Raw genomic sequence first — 18,626 nt, 5'->3', positions numbered from 1 at the left:
TCCAACTTTGAGGGAGTCGGGGATGATCCCTTGTTGGAGTGAACTGTTGATGATTTTAGTCCAGAGTGGGAGGAGCGACGGGATAAGGTCTTTGACAGCGTTGGCAGGAAGGGGGTCCGAGAGGTGATTGGCTGGTTTAACAGTGCTGAGCAGTCTACCAATTTCTTCTTCCGAATAGGTGACAAAGGATGACCATGTAACATTGTTTTTTGGTTCAGTGGGAGCTGTGCAGTGGAGTTTGGGGTAAAGACTTACGTCAATGAGGAGATCGTTCTTTATGTTGTCGGTTTTTTGAGTAAAGAAGAGGCGAAGTCTTCACAGGTGGGTGCTTCGCCCAAAGTGCTGAGTGGTTGAGGTTGTTCCTTGGACTGTGTTCTGATTAGCTCAAACAGCTTTCTCGGACGATTTTTGGCTTGGTCGAGCTGACGGCTGAAGAAGTCTGATATTGAGCGTTTTATTTTCCTGAAGTAGGCATTTCTCTTTTTCTTCAGCGTTTTTAAATGCAGTGCGGAGGGGGCTGATCTCCAGGTGCGCTCTGCCACTCGCATGGCCAGTCTATCGTCATTGAGACTCCCGTCGTACCAAGGATTGGACATTTTTGTGGAGGCTCTTTTTAGCTGCATGGGTGCAGCTTCATTAACTATAGAGGTCATAGCGTTGAGATAGTGATCCGTCAAGGATTGGACATCCGTAGCGCCGGTAGGAGGAAGTAGAAGGTTGCAGCTGTTGGGGGGGTAAGGAATTTGGGTTGAGTTTTTTCAGGTCTCTTTTACAGACTTTGGGCTTGAAGGATTGAGCCGGGTTGAATTTGACTTTTTCATTGATGAAGAATGTGACAATATGATGATCTGACCAGTCACAGGGTTGGATAGATTCGAGTTGGATAGAGTCCTCTTTGGAGATGATAAGGTCAAGGATAGAGCCTTTCTCGTGTGTCGGGCTGTTGCATATTTGGGTGAGGTCCAGGGCGTCAAGGAAATTTTTAAGACTATTTACCACCGCGTCATTATGATCGTTCCAGTGGAGGTTGAAGTCACCAAGGTATATTTGTGTGAGTTGTCGCCCGGAATTGGTTGTGATCAAATCCATGATTTGTTGCGAGAAGGGAAGGTTGTCCCCTGGTGGGTGGTAAATGCTGTGAAGAGAGCATATCGGTTTGCCCCCACTGATAATATCGAGGCAGATGTATTCACAGGAGGTTGGGGAGGGTAGGGAGGGAGAGGTTACTTTCAGGACAGAGAGGTTACTCCTGTGTATACATGCGATTCCACCACCTTTTTGACCAACCCTGTCTAGTCTTGTGATGTGGTAGTTGGGGGGAACCAGTATGTCCATTATGGGTGTAGAGGATTCAGTTAGCCAGGTTTCAGTCATGATGATTAGGTCAAGGTCCAGTGTTAAGATGACATCAGCGATTGCGGAGGAGTGCCTAGAGGCCGATCTGCAGTTGATGAGGGTGCATTTGAGACGGGGTGTGTCGAGGGTGGAAGGGGGTTCTAGGGAGAGAGGGACTTTTCTCAGATTACTAAGGATAGAAATTCTATTGTTTAGAGTGGGGGGTCTAAGGGGGTTTGGATGAATTGTTGGAATGGCGCGGAAGGTGGTGGGTAAGTTGCTATGGGGAGCTGGGTCGTAGGAGTAGAGGAAGGTGACTGTGTCGAGGTCCGATAGTGGGTTGCAGGAGCGATGGGGACAGTTTTCACGATTGCGAACAGGGATTGAGGTCCAGCGCGGGGGGCGTTGAGTGGGAGCGGCAGCCGACCGGGTGGAGGTCCTGTTGGGATGGGTGGTGCTGGTGGAGTGTGTGCCGAGTAATTGTTTAATGATGTGAATGTCTTCTTTGAGCTTGAGGAGGGTGGTGGGTGAGGAGTGACTGGCATGCGTGCAGAGTAGTTGTTTGATGCTGTGAATGTCTTCTTTGAGCTGGAGGAGGGAGGCCATAACGTAGTATGGTGTGGGATGTGTGTTGGCGGTGGGGGTGGGAGGGTTGGGGGCGGATGACCTAGGGGGGAGGTTGGTGGTATGGAAGAGGGTATTGGTGGTAGGCGGAGGGAGCATGGTGGAGGATGGGCGTGTGTTAGTGGTGATGGGGGCGCATGTAGGGTGGTGGGGGGTGAGACTGGGGGGGAAATGTTGTATATGGTTCTTTTTTGATGAAGCGGAGTTGAATTGAAAGAGGCGGCTTGTTCTGTGTGCTTAGTCAATGGGTGGAAGTGGGGGCTGAGAATGGGGGGGATGAAGGGTGGGGTTTGTCTGTGTGCGTGTCGATCTGGTGCTGTACTAGGTTAGGCGGATTGTGGGTGGGAGCTGTGGTGTCATGGGTGAAAAGAATGGGAGTGTGGGCTGGTGTAGGGGGGAGGGGGTACGGCTGGTGTATGTGGGGGACAGATCTATGCCTGTGACTGAGGGGTGCGGGGTAGCAACAGTAGATGGGTGCATGTCTAAGGTGCCAGTGGTAGAGGAGAGGTGCGCCACGTTTTGTGGCTGAGCTGGGTTAGAGGCATTGTGGTTGGGGGCTGTGGTGTCAAGGGTGAAAGGAATGGGAGTGGTATGAATGAAGGTCAGGGTGTTGGTGGGGGGAGGGGGTGCAGCTGGTGAGTGTGGGGGAGTGTTCTAAGTCTGTGATTGATGAGTGTGAGGTGGCTGCGGTAGATGGGTGGGTGACGACGGTGCCGGGGGTGGAGGAGAGGTGCGTGTCGTTTTGGGCCTGGGTTAGGATGGAGTGGTTATTGTTGTGGGCTGTGGAGTCAAGGGTGATCGGACTGAGAGTGCTATGAGTGGGGGTCCGCGGATTGGAGAGGTGCTGTATGAAAGTGGGGAACAGGTTGTCTAGTAGTTCCAGGTTCCTGTCTGTGGATTGGATTAGGACAATCCCGTTGTTATAGATAGTGATGGTGGTTCTGCCCGGGAAGAGTTGGGATGGAGTGATGGAGAGTGTTCGACCATGAGCGGATTTCCTGGAGTTGGAGACGGTGAGTAAAGAGAGGAACGTTTTTCTCCATTGGGCTCTGCGTGTGGTGTGGAAGATCATATCAATGTTTACGGCACCATTGACCGGTGAGAAGTAGGTGTCTGCAAAGGGAGTTTCAGGGTGAGACCTCAGTAAGTTGTGTTTAAAGCGTTTAGCTGCTTTTTTGGTGAGTGTGTTGTGTTTGGGGAGAGGAGTTGGCCTAACGGCTAGGGCGCTCGACCTCGGACCTGGGGATCTGGGTTCGAGTCTCGGTAACGACGCCAAAACCTCCTGTGATTCTGGGCAAATCACTTAATCTCCCCGTGCCTAAAATGAAAGTAACTGGAAACGTAAAATGTAACGTAACTGGAAAAATATGTAAAGCGCTCTGATACCTGATTCGGTTCGGGTCTAGTTCGCGCTATATAAAACTCTGCAAAAAAAATAAAATAAAAAATAAAAAAATGTGTGGGTGGGTAGTTGATTCTATATGTGTGCTTGCCGAAGAGCTCCATGTTGGGATGACGGAATAGGTAGGTGTGGGCGGGCGCCCGGTAATCGACGGTTGTAGTGTGGTGGGTGCGGGTTGCACAGATGTAGGGTGCACAATAATGATATACGGGAGCACAATACAGGCGCCTACACTAAAAACCAGTTGCATGGACCAACAATGACACTAGTGAGCAACCAAAGTATATGAGGTAGCAGTTGGTGCAAACAGGAATAGAGCTAGGAATGGGAGCAGGTTACATTAATGTAACGGGTCTATGTGAGCAATTAGTCGGTGCATTACAGGAGTAAAAAGTGAAGTCGGTGTCGGTTGCAAACGTGTACAGAGTACAATGTCGTTATAATACTGACGATATACTAGCATGAATTACCACTGCAGACAGTAAAATACCTGAATTAAAAGTGACAATAGTGATTAGTCCAAAAAAGAGTGGTCAAAAATCGATGAGGTACATGGATCAGTAAGAAAATAGAGCTGCAGCAGAAGTTATATGTTGTATAACATAGTGAATAGTCAATAATAAATGAGGTACATGAGTCCGTAGCCAAAATACAGTTGCAACCAAAAATTATATGAGACCAAAAGTGCCCCTAGTGAGCAGCCAAAATATGTGAGGTAGCAATCGGTGCATACAGATGACGAAGAAGTGGTATGTGCAGGATACAAATAGGAATATAGACATATGAGACCAAAAGTGACCCTAGTGAGCAGCCAAAATATATGAGGTAGCAATCGGTGCATACAGGTGAGGAAAAAGTGGAATGTGCAGGATACAATTAGGAATATAGACATATAATACCACTGTAAAAGGCAGACACCCTATCTTCGTCTGGCGTGTAAACATATGATGTAAATATATGAGGTAACATCGGTGCATTACAGGTGAGGACAGAGTGATATGTGCAAGATCCAACTAGGAATATAATGCCCCTGTAAATAAAATACCACTGTAAACATATATTATAATAACATATAGTATAGTAACATATAATACCACTGTAGAAAGGCAGACACTCAGTCCTGAGGAATGACTAGCGTAAATAAAATACCACTGTAAACATATAATATAATAACATAGTAGAGTAACATGTAATACCACTGTAGAAAGGCAGACACTCAGTCCTGAGGAATGACTAGTCCATGATGGTCGCCCAGGATAGACAGTCTAAGATGGCCGAACCGATATGGGAGATAGGGGAATTAGTCCTCTGTCTGCTGCTATTACTTTGAGCACAGGGAAGGGCAGTTTCACTTTCCATTAGAGTAGCCCTGTTCTTAGCATGATGGGAAGGAGGCTACATGCCAAGAACAGATGCATACTGGTAAGTAGCATATTCATTTCGAGGCATGTGGGCTGCTGAATTCATATCTGTAGCATAGAATACATAGCAGTCCCTCCATTAGCGGCGGCCGCCTGTGCCAGCTGCAGACGTCTGAAAAAGTGTTTTGAGAACAGCCTGCCCTACAGCTGCCTGCTGCTTGGAGTGCACATCTACACAGTAGTGTTTGGTAAATGTGTGTGGGGTAGACCATGTGGCTGCTCTACAAATGTCTTCCAAAGGGATATTTCCGAGGAAAGCCATGGAGGCCCCCAACTTACAGGTGGAGTGGGCTCTAGGGGGGACCGTTAAAGTGCGCTTAGCCTTTTGATAGCAAATTTGAATACATTTAACGATCCACCTGGCTATACCTGCTTTGGAAATGGGGTTGCCTTTGTGGTGGGCAGAAAAAGCAACAAAGAGTTGTTTAGTCTTCCTAAAATCTTTGGTCCTATCAATGTAGTACATCAAAGCTCGTTTGACGTCCAGAATGTGGAGCATTCTTTCAGCCACTGTCTCTGGATTATCGAAGAACACAGGCAGTTCAATAGTTTGATTGACATGGAACTGTGAAACCACCTTAGAAAGAAATTTAGGGTTAGTGCGCAGCACCACCCGGTTGGAGTGAATCTGTATGAAAGGTTCCTGTACAGTGAGCGTCTGGAGCTCACTAACACGTCGCAGTGACGTAATGGCTATCAGGAAAGCCACTTTCCATGTTAGGAATTGAATCTCGCATGAGTGTAGAGGCTCAAAAGGTGGACCCATTAGTCGGGTGAGTACCACATTAAAATTCCACTCAGGAGCAGGTGGAGTCCTGGGAGGAATGACTCGCTTGAGCCCTTCTAGAAAAGCTTTAATGGCAGGCACTCGGAAAAGGGAGAGATGCTGCCGGTTTTGGAGATAAGCTGCAATGGCGGATAAATGTATCCGAATGGAAGCATATGCCAGATTGCATTTGTAAAGGTGCAACAGATAACAAATGATGTTGTGCATGGACGCGTCAAGCAGGTCAATGTTGTGTTCTACGCAATAAATGACAAACCGCTTCCATTTTGCTGCGTAGCATGCTCTGGTGGTGGGCTTTCTTGCCTCCCGTATGATATCCATGCAGTCAGGAGGCAAGTTGAGGTAGCCAAATTCTAAGACCTCAGGAGCCAGATCGCCAGGTTGAGCTGTTGTGGATCTGGGTGCTGAATGTCGCCATGGCTCTGCGTCAAAAGCCTGGGTGTGAGGTGCAGCCTTTGATGCGGTACCACGGAAAGTTCTAGAAACGTGGTGTACCATGGTTGGCGGGCCCACGTTGGAGCAACCAGGATAAGCGTCATCGAGTGTTGCATTAGCTTTCGTGCCACCAGCGGTATTAGAGGTGCTGGGGGAAAAGCGTACGCAAATTTGCCTGACCAGTTCATCCATATCGCATTGCCCTGCGACTGTGGGTGCGGGAACCTGTCGGCAAAGCGTTGGCATTTGGCGTTTTCCCTTGTAGCGAACAGGTCTATCTCTGGATGACCCCACTGCTGGAAGTACGGGTGGAGTACTGATGGATGTATTTCCCACTCGTGCATCTGGTGGCTGTGCCTGCTGAGCAGGTCCGCCATCTGATTGTCCTTGCCTGGGAGGTGTTCCGCCATGAGGAAGATGTTCCTCTGAATGGCCCACTTCCACATGCTCTGAGCCAGATGAGACAACTGTGGAAAGTGCGTACCTCCCTGCTTCTGAATGTAGTACATGGCCGTCATGTTGTCCGTCCGGATCAACACGACCTTGTTGCACAGATGTACCTTGAATGCTTTCATTGCCAGGAAGATTGCCATCAGCTCTAAGTGGTTGATGTGCATCTTCCTTTGCTGTGTTGTCCATAGTCCCTGCACTGTGTAGTGGAGCACATGAGCTCCCCAGCCCTGTAGAGAAGCGTCCGTCGTTAGGATGATCTGTGGAACAGGCTCCTGGAACGGTCGGCCCTTGCAAAGGTTGTGTGGATTCCACCAATGCAGAGAGTTGTATGCCCGACCGGTCACCAACACTAGGTCGTTCAACTGTCCGTGAGCCTGATTTCACTGACGTGACAAGCACTCTTGAAGCGGAGGCATATGTAGTCTCGCGTGCGGGACTATGAAGATGCAGGAGGCCATCATGCCTATCAACTGCATTAACACTCGTGCTGGAAGCGAGTGTTGCGGTCTGAATTTCTGGATCAGCGACTGAATGCTGTTGATCCTCACAGAATTTGACTGAGCTGTGGCTGCCAGAGTATCTATTGTCGCGCCCAGATACTGCCGCACATGGGCGGGCTGAAGGTGCGACTTCAGATAATTTAGCGAGAAACCCAGATCGTGAAGAAGGTGAATGGTGTGGGACATGTTGGCAGCGCACTGCTGGGCTGACTTTGCTTGGACAAGCCAGTCGTCCAGATAAGGGTAGACGTGCACGTTTTGTCTCCTGAGGTGCGCAGCCACAGTCGCCAGGCATTTTGTGATCACCCTGGGCGCTGTGGTCACTTCGAAAGGGAGGACCTTGAATTGGTAATGCCGATTGTGAATGGTGAATCTGAGGTATTTTCTGTGTGACGGATGTAGTGGAATGTGAAAATATGCATCTTTTAGATCTAATGTTGTGAGGAAATCCCCTTGATTGAGCAACGGAAGAACCTGCTGCAGCGTGAGCATATGAAAGTGTTCTGAGAGAATGTACTGGTTTAGGGGCCTGAGGTCCAGTATGGGTCGCAGGGACCCGTCCTTCTTTGGGATAAAGAAGTACAGGGAGTATACTCCCGAGCCTCTTTGCTCCACTGGCACAAGCTCGATTGCCCCTTTTTGCAGCATGACGAGTACCTCTTGCTGCAATAAGTGCAAATGCTCTGTGGACATAAGACGGTGCTTTGGGGGCATGTTGGGTGGAGTGGATGTTAACTCCAGACAATAACCGTACTGTATAGGTTTTCTGACCCACCTGTCTGTGGTGATGGATTTCCAGACTGGCAGGAACTGTTGGAGTCTCCCCCCCGACAGGTGTGGTATGGTCGGGGGGCAGTGACAAGGCGTCACTGTTTGTTGGTGGCGGAGGATCAGGAGTTGTTTCTTCCACGACCTCTGCCCTTGGTGCTGTTGCCCCGATAGCCGCCTCTTCCCTGCTTGTTGTAAGAGGTTTGTGCACCACCTTTCGTGTACTGTGTTTGCTGGGACATCTGGCCTCTGGAAACACCTCTATTGCCTGAGCGACGAAAAGTACTACCCCTGAACTGCTGGGACTGGAGAGCCCCCATGGACTTTGCAGTCTCGGTGTCTCTTTATTTTTTCCAGGGTGGTATCCACCTCAGGTCCAAATAAGTGATCAGGGTTTACAGGCTGATTGAGGATGGTGGTTTGTATCTCCGGTTTGAATCCGGAGATTCTGAGCCAGGCCTGACGTCTCAACATCGCACTTGTGTTAATGGCCCTGGCCGCGGTGTCCGCTGCGTCCAGTGCACATTTAATAGAAGCATTTGAGATGAGCTTCCCTTCTTGAATGAGCATCTCCGCTGCCTCCTTATACTCATCTGGCAAGTGTTGTAACAGGGTCTCAAGTGTATCATAGTGCGCCCTGTCATATCTGGCCAAGAGTGCCTGAGTGTTTGAAATACGCCAGAAATTGGCCACTTGAGCCGCCACCCTCTTCCCTGATGCTTCTAGCACTTTTGATTCCTTGTCAGGGGGAGGAGCATCACCAGTAGTTTGTGAATTAGCCCTCTTCCGGGCATTAGAAACAACCAAAGAGTCCAACGGCAACTGGCCCTTGATGTAGGTCGGGTCGCCAGGTGCCGGCCTATACTTCTTTTCAATTCTAGGGTTTATAACCCTGGCACGTGTGGGTTCTTTAAAAATGTCTGCAGCATGTTTCAAAACACCCTTCAGCATTGGCAGAGTTTTGACAGTTTTTTCAGAGGTGGAAAAGGTATCAAACAGAAAATCCACTTCGACAGGGTCAGCATGCAGCTGGACGTCGTGATTTTTAGCCGCCCTCTCAATTAGAGCATTAAATGCCGCTGAATCCTCAGTAGGCGAGGTTTTAACAGTATATACTTGAGTGTCCGGGGCAGTTTGCGGATCCCCTGGGTCCCCAGCATCTGCCCATGAGTCATGGTGATCTTCAGGATCAGTGTCAGCAGGGAAGTTGTACTCTTCATCTTCCCCTTCCCCAGCCTCCACATCAGAGTAAGTGGGTGAGGTTGGAGCAGTGTCCTGAGGCCGTGGATAAATAGGTTCAATTAGAACTGGGGAATCCGTAGAAGCCTTTTTCCTCTTCAAAGGAATGGTGTAGGACTCCATAGGCTGTGCCGGCGTGATCTTTCGCTTGTAGATGGAAAGTTTACCGGTGTCGGCGTCGATAAATTGCTCTGACTGCTCCTCCATGAGGGGTTGTCGATGTTTAGTGCCTACAACTGCAGGGGTTTGCTTCGGCCCCGTGGACACCTTCTTGGGCGCCTCGTCGACCGTCCTGGGCGCGAACGCCTTCGGCGCCACTTTCGGCGACAGCGTGAACTGGATCGGTGCCGTTGACTTTGGCGGTTTGGCAGCGGGCTTCGGGGTGGAAGAGTCTTTTGGATCGACCGCATAAGCCTTGTTCCCGATGCGCTGCAACGAGTCCGACACCTGCTTTGTGAAGGATGCGGACGGTTTCTTGGACCCGACAGGTGTTCTCGATCCACCACCATGTGCAGACTCGAGGGCGACAGTGCTTGTGGCCTTCTCCGGGCGACGTGCTGGGTCGACAGCTTTTGGAGCTTCGAGTCCTTTGTTTGTGTCAACGGCCTTCGGCGCCGATGGTTTCGGGTCGGCGGCCTTGACAACCGTCTTTGGTGCCCCAGTCTTCGGCTCGACGCCCGTGAGCGACTTCGGGTCGACGCTCTTGAGCGACTTCACCGGATCGACAACCTTCTTCTGCTTCGTCAGGCCCGACATGTCCGAAGACGTGGAAGCGTCCAAAGCTACAGGCGTCTTCTGTGTCGACGGAGTCTCTATCACTTTCGGTTTCCTCGAGACCGAAGCTTTCACTTTCGCTTTCGATTTCACCAATGGCGGCTCCATAGGAGAGTCCGTAGTCGGGCCCGTAGGCGAGACCGTGGATCCAGGTGCAAGATCTTGGGTAAGGCCATGTGGCGATCCCTCGACCTGAGCCTTAGTGATTGTTCGAACGGGGCATAGCTCTTCCTCTGAGCTATCTTCCGTGGCCCCATAGGCCTCATTGTCGTCTCCTACCTCGTCGACGACGTCTTCTCTATCGAGCATTTCGACGTCCGCGTCGTAGTTGGAGTCGATCTCCGCCGCTGGAGTTGAAGTCGGCTCTTGATCTTCTTGCTCGTCTGCTTCTTCCCCCTCGAAAATGTTCACCGGGTCAGGGGCCGTCTGCTGGGCCTCCTGGCGCGCCACGCGCCGAAGTCGAAGCGTCTTCTTGGAGCGAAAACGGGAACAAGCCATACAGTTGGCTTCATTGTGATCCGGCGACAGGCACTTGTTGCACACCGGGTGGACATCGATGTGGGGATACTTTGAGTTGCACACGGGGCATCTCTTGAACGGGCTCCGTTCCATGATGTGTCGTCGAAGTCTGGCTGCGTTGACTGGGCCTCGAGCACCGAAGAGCCACGCGGCACCTCCGGATGTCAGACTCGGGAACTGAGCCGGAACAGAGATGGGCACCGAACGCAAACAATACCGACGATATAGGAAAGGCCTTCGGGCCTAAAGAAAAGTTTTTATCAATTCCGATCTTGAGCGATCAAATATGCATCCGAACCCAATGGCGGAAAAAAACAATCTGGGGATGGAGTCGATGCCCATGCGCACTGTAGTCCAGGGGAGGAGCTACCTATCTCGTGATACTTCGAAGACTCTTCCAGGACAACAATGTGCAATCATCCGGACCCAACACTAGGCGGCGATCTATGCTACAGATATGAATTCAGCAGCCCTCATGCCTCGAACTATTGTATAGTATAGTGGCGTACAGTACAGTGGTGCAAAGTAGTTGGAGTAGGTTCAGTGGCATAGGGTGCATTGGTTATGAGTAAATTGGTGTAGTGTGCCTTAGACTAGAGTGCAGAGGTTTAGAGTACAGTTGCATAGCATAACCTGCAGAGGCATAGAGTGCCGCTGCACAGCCTAGATTATTTCAGAGTAGAGTGTAGTGGTGCAGAGTAGATTAGAGGGGATTGGCATAGAGTGCACTTGCATACAGTGGAGTGATACAGAGTGGGGTGCATTGGCGTAGAGTGCAGTGTTGCAGAGTAGGGTGGAGTGGTTCAAAGTAGAGTGCTATGGGGTAGAGTGCATTGGTGTGGAGTGGTGCAGATCAGAGTGCAGTATGGAGGGTCGCAGTGTGGAGTGGTGCAGAGTATAGTGTAGTGGCGTGAAAAGGTGCAGAGCAGAGTGGGGTAACGTGGTGCATGGAGTTCATGCTGCCATTACAGACAGCACATCTTCAATTGAAATGACCATTACATTTGCACCCACCTACAGTTTTACTGATAAAATTATACAGCACAGAAACAATGTATCGAAATGTCATCAACCAATGTATTGATTTAAACATCAACAGTTTCAGACATTTAAATGTTGTTGTGTACTAGAAAAAAAAACTGCATTGAACAGCCTTCCTCAAGCAGACCCCCAGCAGCAGCATGATTGTCACATAAATGCTGTCACTTGGAAGTCAGAGAAAGAAAAATAAACATTAAGCTCCCTGGTGTACACAGTCTGACATTTGAGATTAGTCTTTGAATGCACAGCAAAAGTGACAAGATAAGAACAAGATTTAAAGGTCTGTTAACAGAAAGTGAGTTTGTGGAAGAATCCAGTAAACAAATGCTTGAGGCAATCCCTCCTTCAGTAGCCAGTCATCTGCAGATGGAACTCTACTATCATTTTTCTGAACATCTGAGATGCACTGGTAAGGCCAAAGGGAGGGGAGCACAGAGATCTGAATGTGCTTGTGGCCTACATAAAACCGCAGGTAACGCTTATGGGACTGTAGGATGGAGATTTGAAAATATGCGTCCTGCAAGTCCAGGGCTACCATCTAATATCCTGGGTACAGGGCAGACGGGACTTGGTCCAGGGTGAGCAATTCGAACATGTCCTTCCAGAGGAAGTTCAGAATGCGAAGGTCCAGTATAGTGCAGAGGTTTGCTCTTGATGCCTTTGCAGGAGACCCCTATCAAGGTTAAGAAATGGGCCATGTTTACGGGGGGAGGGAGGGGGGGAAGACGTTGGTGTTAGCGGACTACTGAGCAGGCTGAGCTAGGCCTGGAGAGAGTGTGGTGGCCTTACTTGCTTTCAGATTCTCCAGGAAGAGTCAGCTTTCCCTCCAAACAGCCTATAGCCATCGAAGGGCATGTCCTTTAGGGACTGTTGGACATCAGAGGAAAACCCTGTGGAGGGAATCCATGCATGGCGTCGCTGCACGACGCAAGTTTAGATTGTCTTACCCAGGCAGTCAGGGAACATACCTTAACATATTGTGTTCTTAGCTGCATCATCTCCATCAGAAATAAGACGCTGTAAAGTGTCTCTGATATTTCCTGGGACAGCTGGCAGGAGTCTGCCACCCCATTCCACTACGTGTGTGAGTACCTACCCAGGAAGCATGAGGTGCTGACATAGATAAGAACAAGACTAACACTGGAAAACATTTGTTTTACAAAGGTTTACATTCACTTTGATTATCATTCAGTCATAGGTATGGCTTTGGGGTTCTGCAAACTAGTTGACTATACCCCTAAGCGCTTCAATGTGGGATGCTGGAGGAGAAGATCTGTGTCCCCAAGAACTGGTCTGTCTTGCCACTTGCCTAGCCACTAAGAGGGCAAGATCCTGGTTTTGCCCAGGGGCCTACAAGGACATCAATAAAGGTCTACTTAAAAGGCAATAGAGGTACTTAGTTATGCTGAGCTGGGTTCAGAACCTTAGCGAGGACATTTGTGTCCAGACCCCTAGCGTCCTGAAGATCGTCAAATATACTTCTCTCCTCATACATGTCATCCATATATTCACCATCATAGTCATCATACTGGTGAGATATGCCTGGGTTTGATTGGAGATACTGTAATGGTCCAGAGGGTAGGGGCACAGCTTTCGAATATTGCATCACTTTCCTGCGTACATGAAATCAGTATGGGCACTGGGACTCAGGTTGGTTGTTTAAGTCATGGCGTCAGACATTGTGCAGAGACTAAACTGGTGGTGCAGTCAGCGTCCAGGACGGATCCACTGAGGTGTCTTTGAGCTGGTGGAATTCATTCGCTGTTGCAGTCCGCTCTATCGGACGTGTAGGTGGCAATCACAACATGGCTTAAAACATGCTTTAGGGCCCATATTCTGCACACTGAAGTGTTTAGACGGCAAACGTTTTTTCCTGAGGAAAAAAGCCTGTCAGAACACAGTACTGCTAGCTCCGGATTCATATCCAAAATTGCACAAAGAAAGAAACTGACATCAGCACAGAGAGGTAACGCAAACATGGGAGCCCTGACATGTCTGGAGTAAGCGGATTGCCGACGCATGTGTTAATTGTTGTAAAGTTTTCGGGTCCAATCTGGTGTCTGGGGAAATTCACAAAGTGAGTAACCTGCAGTTAGATTTTTCTATCACAAATACAGATTACAATGTCCTAGTAATAGCCCCAGCACAACTCAGAGCTTTGCCATTGTCAAATTATGTGACAGATTCTCTAGCAGAACAATTTCCATCTACTTAAGCTAGAATTTTATTTATTTTGTGAAACCTGACAATTGAAAGGAAAATAAAAGCACAAGCTTTCCAATTCCAATCAGTGATCACTGTTCGCTGCACTTCGAAGAAAAAACAATTTATAAAGCCTAGCACCTCAAAATAAACACGTTAGAAAAAAAATTCATACCAAGTAAACAGTTCTATGTTCGAATATCGCTATCTCAGGGGTCTGGAAATATATACAAACTACTCAATATTGCGGTCTACTATAACACCAGAATCCCCCGATAGCAGTATTGACCAATATTACACTGTTTGCTGTTGTGTGTACTTGGTTTTTGTTTTTTCTAAGTCTAAACCTTTACACCCCTACTTGCGCTGTAGAGTCTGACGATGTATTGAGTTCCAATGTAGTGGCTGCGTGGAAATTGTCATGCATGGTTGTGGTTTCATTGCAATCAATTGGCATCTAAGCCAACACCCAATGTTACAGCCTTGCGTTGTGATGGTAGAAACAAGCAAATGTGACTAACTCACACACATCTGTATCACTGGCATGGCTAAGTGTAACATCAAATCTGTAATCACAGGACAGAAGCACCTTCAAGCCCTAATGCACGACATCTAAAGCTCCCAACATAGGCCACATAATAAACATTCTCCAGCCACACTAGTCACAGTTTCCAAAATCCTGACAGGTACTGGACAGAAACTTGGGTGCAAACCTGTATTATGAAACCACTACATGAATCATAGTCTTTGCATGCACCTCTGCTTTGCTGAAATATATAGTCAGTACTGCTTTGGCTTGATTCTCACCTTATTCTTCACGACATCTGCAGTCATATTCTCAATCTGTTCCTGGTAAGCTTTAATAGCTGTATCCACAGCCTCAATTTGCGTTTTATACGTAGTCTGTTCTCTTTTTAGCTCATCCAGTTCCAAAACTAAAGCTTCAACCTCCTGTGAAAATAAAAGTTAATTTAAAACATTAATCCGTACTTCCAGGCAATTAAAGTCTACAATTAATCTTCTATCAGTTGTCCATAATATTACAAAAACGAACCAATCCGTTCAATTGCATATGTGCTGCTTTTCTTGGTCAGTCATCATTCTTGGCAAATATAATCTCCATCACTTTTATCATTTTACATTTTGTAATCTAACCTTTATATGGTATGGTAGAAGCTGGGGGTTACTAGCAGAGTGCAACTTCTTGCTATTTCAGATCAGAGTGCTGCTTATTGCAGCCCATTTATAAATGTGGTCCGGTTGCCGATCCCGCCAATTACCATTTAATTTCGTTGACTGATTGGTGCAAAGGTGTTTGCTTCCATTCTGTTGAAAGAATTTGAAAAATCGGGCAATGCAGGAAAGCATAATTCCATTTAATTAAACTGGTTTTCGGAAAGGCCAATCCACCACTACTAACCTGTTGGCTCCGACGTTACTTGCTGAGCGGGCGGTGTTAAATAAACAAAACGTATATATTTCTTTTATTGATCTAAAGGCAGCCTTCGACTCTATGCCTCGAAATCGGTTATGGAAAAAATTGTTAGATCGTGGCATCCCAGGGAACAGGTGAGGGTTATTATCCTTTGTATACGGATACATGGGTTCAAGTCAGGTTGGTTGATGGTAGTTCCTTATCAAGAAAAATCCTAACATATAATGGCCTAAAGCAAGGCTGTGTTCTTTCTCTCTGCCTTTATAATTTATTTTTATCAGATCTTTCTCAGCCCCTGGATTCTAATAATGCACATGTCTCTAGGCTGGGAGGGTACAAATCAGCTACCTTCAATATGCTGATACTATCCTCGTGCGCCCTACTCCTATTGGTCTACAAAGACTTATTAACGCCTTTGATGATTATATACAATTAAATGGCCTTGAACTGAATGTAAAAAAAAAACAAAGTCATGAAAATGGGTTCTGTTAAACAGAAGTTCAATACATGGAAGGCCAGAGCAGGCCCAATTGAAGTTGTGAATATGTATAGATAGCTTGGGGTGGTATTCAATGACAGAGTATATTTTAAATACGATTTTAAGGACCTAAGGGCTAAAACTGTGACCTTAATTCATGCTTTTAAATGCTTAAAACAAATCACTATATTGTCAATCACATGACTATATTCTTTAAAGTTGTCAAAGCGAAGTTACAACCTACACTTTTATATGGCTCGCCCTTCACCAGAGCGAAAGATGCGAAGGTCCCGGATCTATTGGTAGTCAAGTTCTTCAAAGCACCCTTTGGGATTGCCAGTTCAGTAGGCCAAGTGGGAATAAGATTAGAGTTTGGTTTTCAGAGACAGTGCCTGGTATCAAAAGGAGCATGTTTTAAATGTATGGTCGCTATGTCTACATCAGCTCCTGCATAGGAACATTTGCAGGTTAGAAACAGATCAATCTGCCTACGCTGCAAAATGGAGATCCCATAGTTTAACCTTCCTAAGGGATATTGGCCTGCAAATAGCACTGCAAGATCTGAAAATGCCCAAATGTAAGTTCATTTAAAAAAAAAAAAAAAAAAAAGCTGATCAAAGCTGAATCCCTCAAGTTGGACAAAAATGCATTAGCAGGGAAAAATGATTGGTCCGTTCACGAAACACGGCGCCGGGAAACTCGAAGAGGGGGAATTACGTCCGCCAGGACAAGGCACTTTGTGGTTCACGAGCGCACCCGCCCTGCAACCACAAGGACCTCGCTCCTCCCGGTTTCTACTCAACCTGCCTATTACTAAGATGTGTTTATCCACACATCAGATACTGTTGACAAAATAACGCGATACTTGGTTTTCTGCCGTTACCGTGGCAGACACCCCTCTTGCATTGAAGCCAAATAGACAAAAATTTTTGGTTAGCCGGTCCACGCCCTGACCGGTCCTTTCGCGCCCTTTCTTGTGTCCACTCCATATCAGCACATCCTGTCCATAAAGCCATTCTCCAGCCCTGAAGATTCGCATTTGTTCCTTGCGATGAAACACGTGTTGGCTTTTTTGAAACGGAACAATAAACAGAAAATGGACACACCCAATACAGACTATTGATTGACTTACCCGTCTCAATAGATGAACTTTCATTGAATTACGTATCTCCACCAACTGTTTAGATTGATGCGCTATATGTCACTATTGTATGTTACAATCATATACAAATTTTGGTATTGTACGCTTTTGTGTTAGTGCAGGGGCACAGTTGTTCATATATATTCTTTAAAGTTGTCAAAGCGAAGTTACAACCTACACTTTTATATGGCTCGCCCTTCACCAGAGCGAAAGATGCGAAGGTCCCGGATCTATTGGTAGTCAAGTTCTTCAAAGCACCCTTTGGGATTGCCAGTTCAGTAGGCCAAGTGGGAATAAGATTAGAGTTTGGTTTTCAGAGACAGTGCCTGGTATCAAAAGGAGCATGTTTTAAATGTATGGTCGCTATGTCTACATCAGCTCCTGCATAGGAACATTTGCAGGTTAGAAACAGATAAATCTGCCTACGCTGCAAAATGGAGATCCCATAGTTTAACCTTCCTAAGGGATATTGGCCTGCAAATAGCACTGCAAGATCTGAAAATGCCCAAATGTAAGTTCATTTAAAAAAAAAAAAAAAAAAAAGCTGATCAAAGCTGAATCCCTCAAGTTGGACAAAAATGCATTAGCAGGGAAAAATGATGCATGGTATGTGATTAATTCATACTAATCTCCACATATTCAGCCATATTTGACAGCTTATTTCTCAGGAAGGATTAAAAATATTTTTTTTAAGGTTATGAATGGGAATAAAAACAACAAAAGAAGGAACGCAATCATGGATCAAGCAGTGGCCAGATTCCAATTGTAGACTATGCGGATGGCCAAAAGAAACATTAGTGCGCTACTACATCATGACTTGGTTCTTTATTTATTAAAAGTGAGTGTTTAAACAAACTGAGAAATACATCTGCCCTGTCCTGATGGCAATGTGATTAGTAAACTGAGAGTAGACATGATAGGGGGGAAACAACTGTTACAACGCATGCCATTACCCTGCATGTCGTTACAACACGAATGGCTTGTTGCAGGGGATAGGTGGTGTTGGATTAAACTCCAACACCTTTCCTACTGTTGCACACACTGGAGTTGGAATGGTAAATTATACTATTCCAACTTCCAGGGCTCCCCCGACAACAAGTCGGGGTAAAGATTTGCATTGTAACGGCATGCGTTGTAATGTCATACAACGATTTAAGGGTATCACACGTACCCCATATGTGGGCTAGATTCCTATTACACATGAAGCAAATGCTTTGTCTATTTAATCAATCAAAAAAGTTTTGTTTTGTACAGCAGAAATGCTCTACTCAAATAACTGAAAGTGCACTCGTGAAACTGAAGTAAGAGCGATTCTTGCAAAATAAAATATGTGCCAATGATCACACAATTTGAGACCAGTTTACGGGTCAAGTACATTACAGTTAGGTCAAGTAGATTGTTGAAGTTGCTCAACCTTATGTTTTTGCGGGGCCTGAGGGTTCAAGCAGCCGTCAGGCTACACAGAGTAGGTGTAAAGCCATGTTTTCACTTGTCACACTAGTGGAAGGCACAATAAATACACAAGTCCACAGGTGACATTTAAACTGTTTATGCTATGTGTGTAGTTTCTACACCATATACTATGGCTTATGTAGGAAGCTAGCTCTTTATATGGTATATCAAAAAGAGGTATAACGTGCAAAAAGTCCAGGTATTCCCTTATTAGTGGACAAGGGCTTGCCCTAGCAATCCCAAGGTGTTCATCTAGGGGGTAATGTGGTCGTGCAGCCTTAGGCTTATCAGAGACGAGTGCCAGACATCTGCAAAATACAGTCAATAAATGATGCACACAACTCAAAAAGATAAGCTACACCAATTTATAAAATTAACATGTCTCTTTATATATATCTAGGCAACCGAACCAATACGATCATGTAAGTTTCAAGAAAGAAATACTTCAATTTTTCAGAGGCTGCAATGTTATCCTATGGGAGGAAAAACAAATGCGGCATACAGGTAACGTACAGCGAGTTACAAGACATACCTCCTGAACTTAAGGGGAGTATGGGGCAAGGTCCAAGGCAGCACCAGCAGGTCACCTCCAGTGGCACCAGAACTGCCAGGTGCAGAGG

General features: G+C 46.8%; 1 protein-coding gene across 1 annotated transcript in view; it reads right to left on the bottom strand.

The window, feature by feature from the left end:
* SMC2 (structural maintenance of chromosomes 2) overlaps positions 1-18,626 on the bottom strand; it is a 297,985-nt gene that overhangs the window by 88,634 nt on the left and 190,725 nt on the right. Inside the window, exon 19 of the mRNA XM_078676628.1 lies at positions 14,308-14,451. Within this exon, the coding sequence (XP_078532754.1) occupies positions 14,308-14,451 (144 nt within the window). The remainder of the gene's footprint in view (positions 1-14,307; positions 14,452-18,626) is intronic.

This window comes from Lissotriton helveticus, chromosome 2_1, assembly GCF_964261635.1.
Source record: "Lissotriton helveticus chromosome 2_1, aLisHel1.1, whole genome shotgun sequence".
Lineage (NCBI taxonomy): Eukaryota > Metazoa > Chordata > Amphibia > Caudata > Salamandridae > Lissotriton > Lissotriton helveticus.
This window is presented reverse-complemented; position numbering and strand designations above follow the sequence as displayed.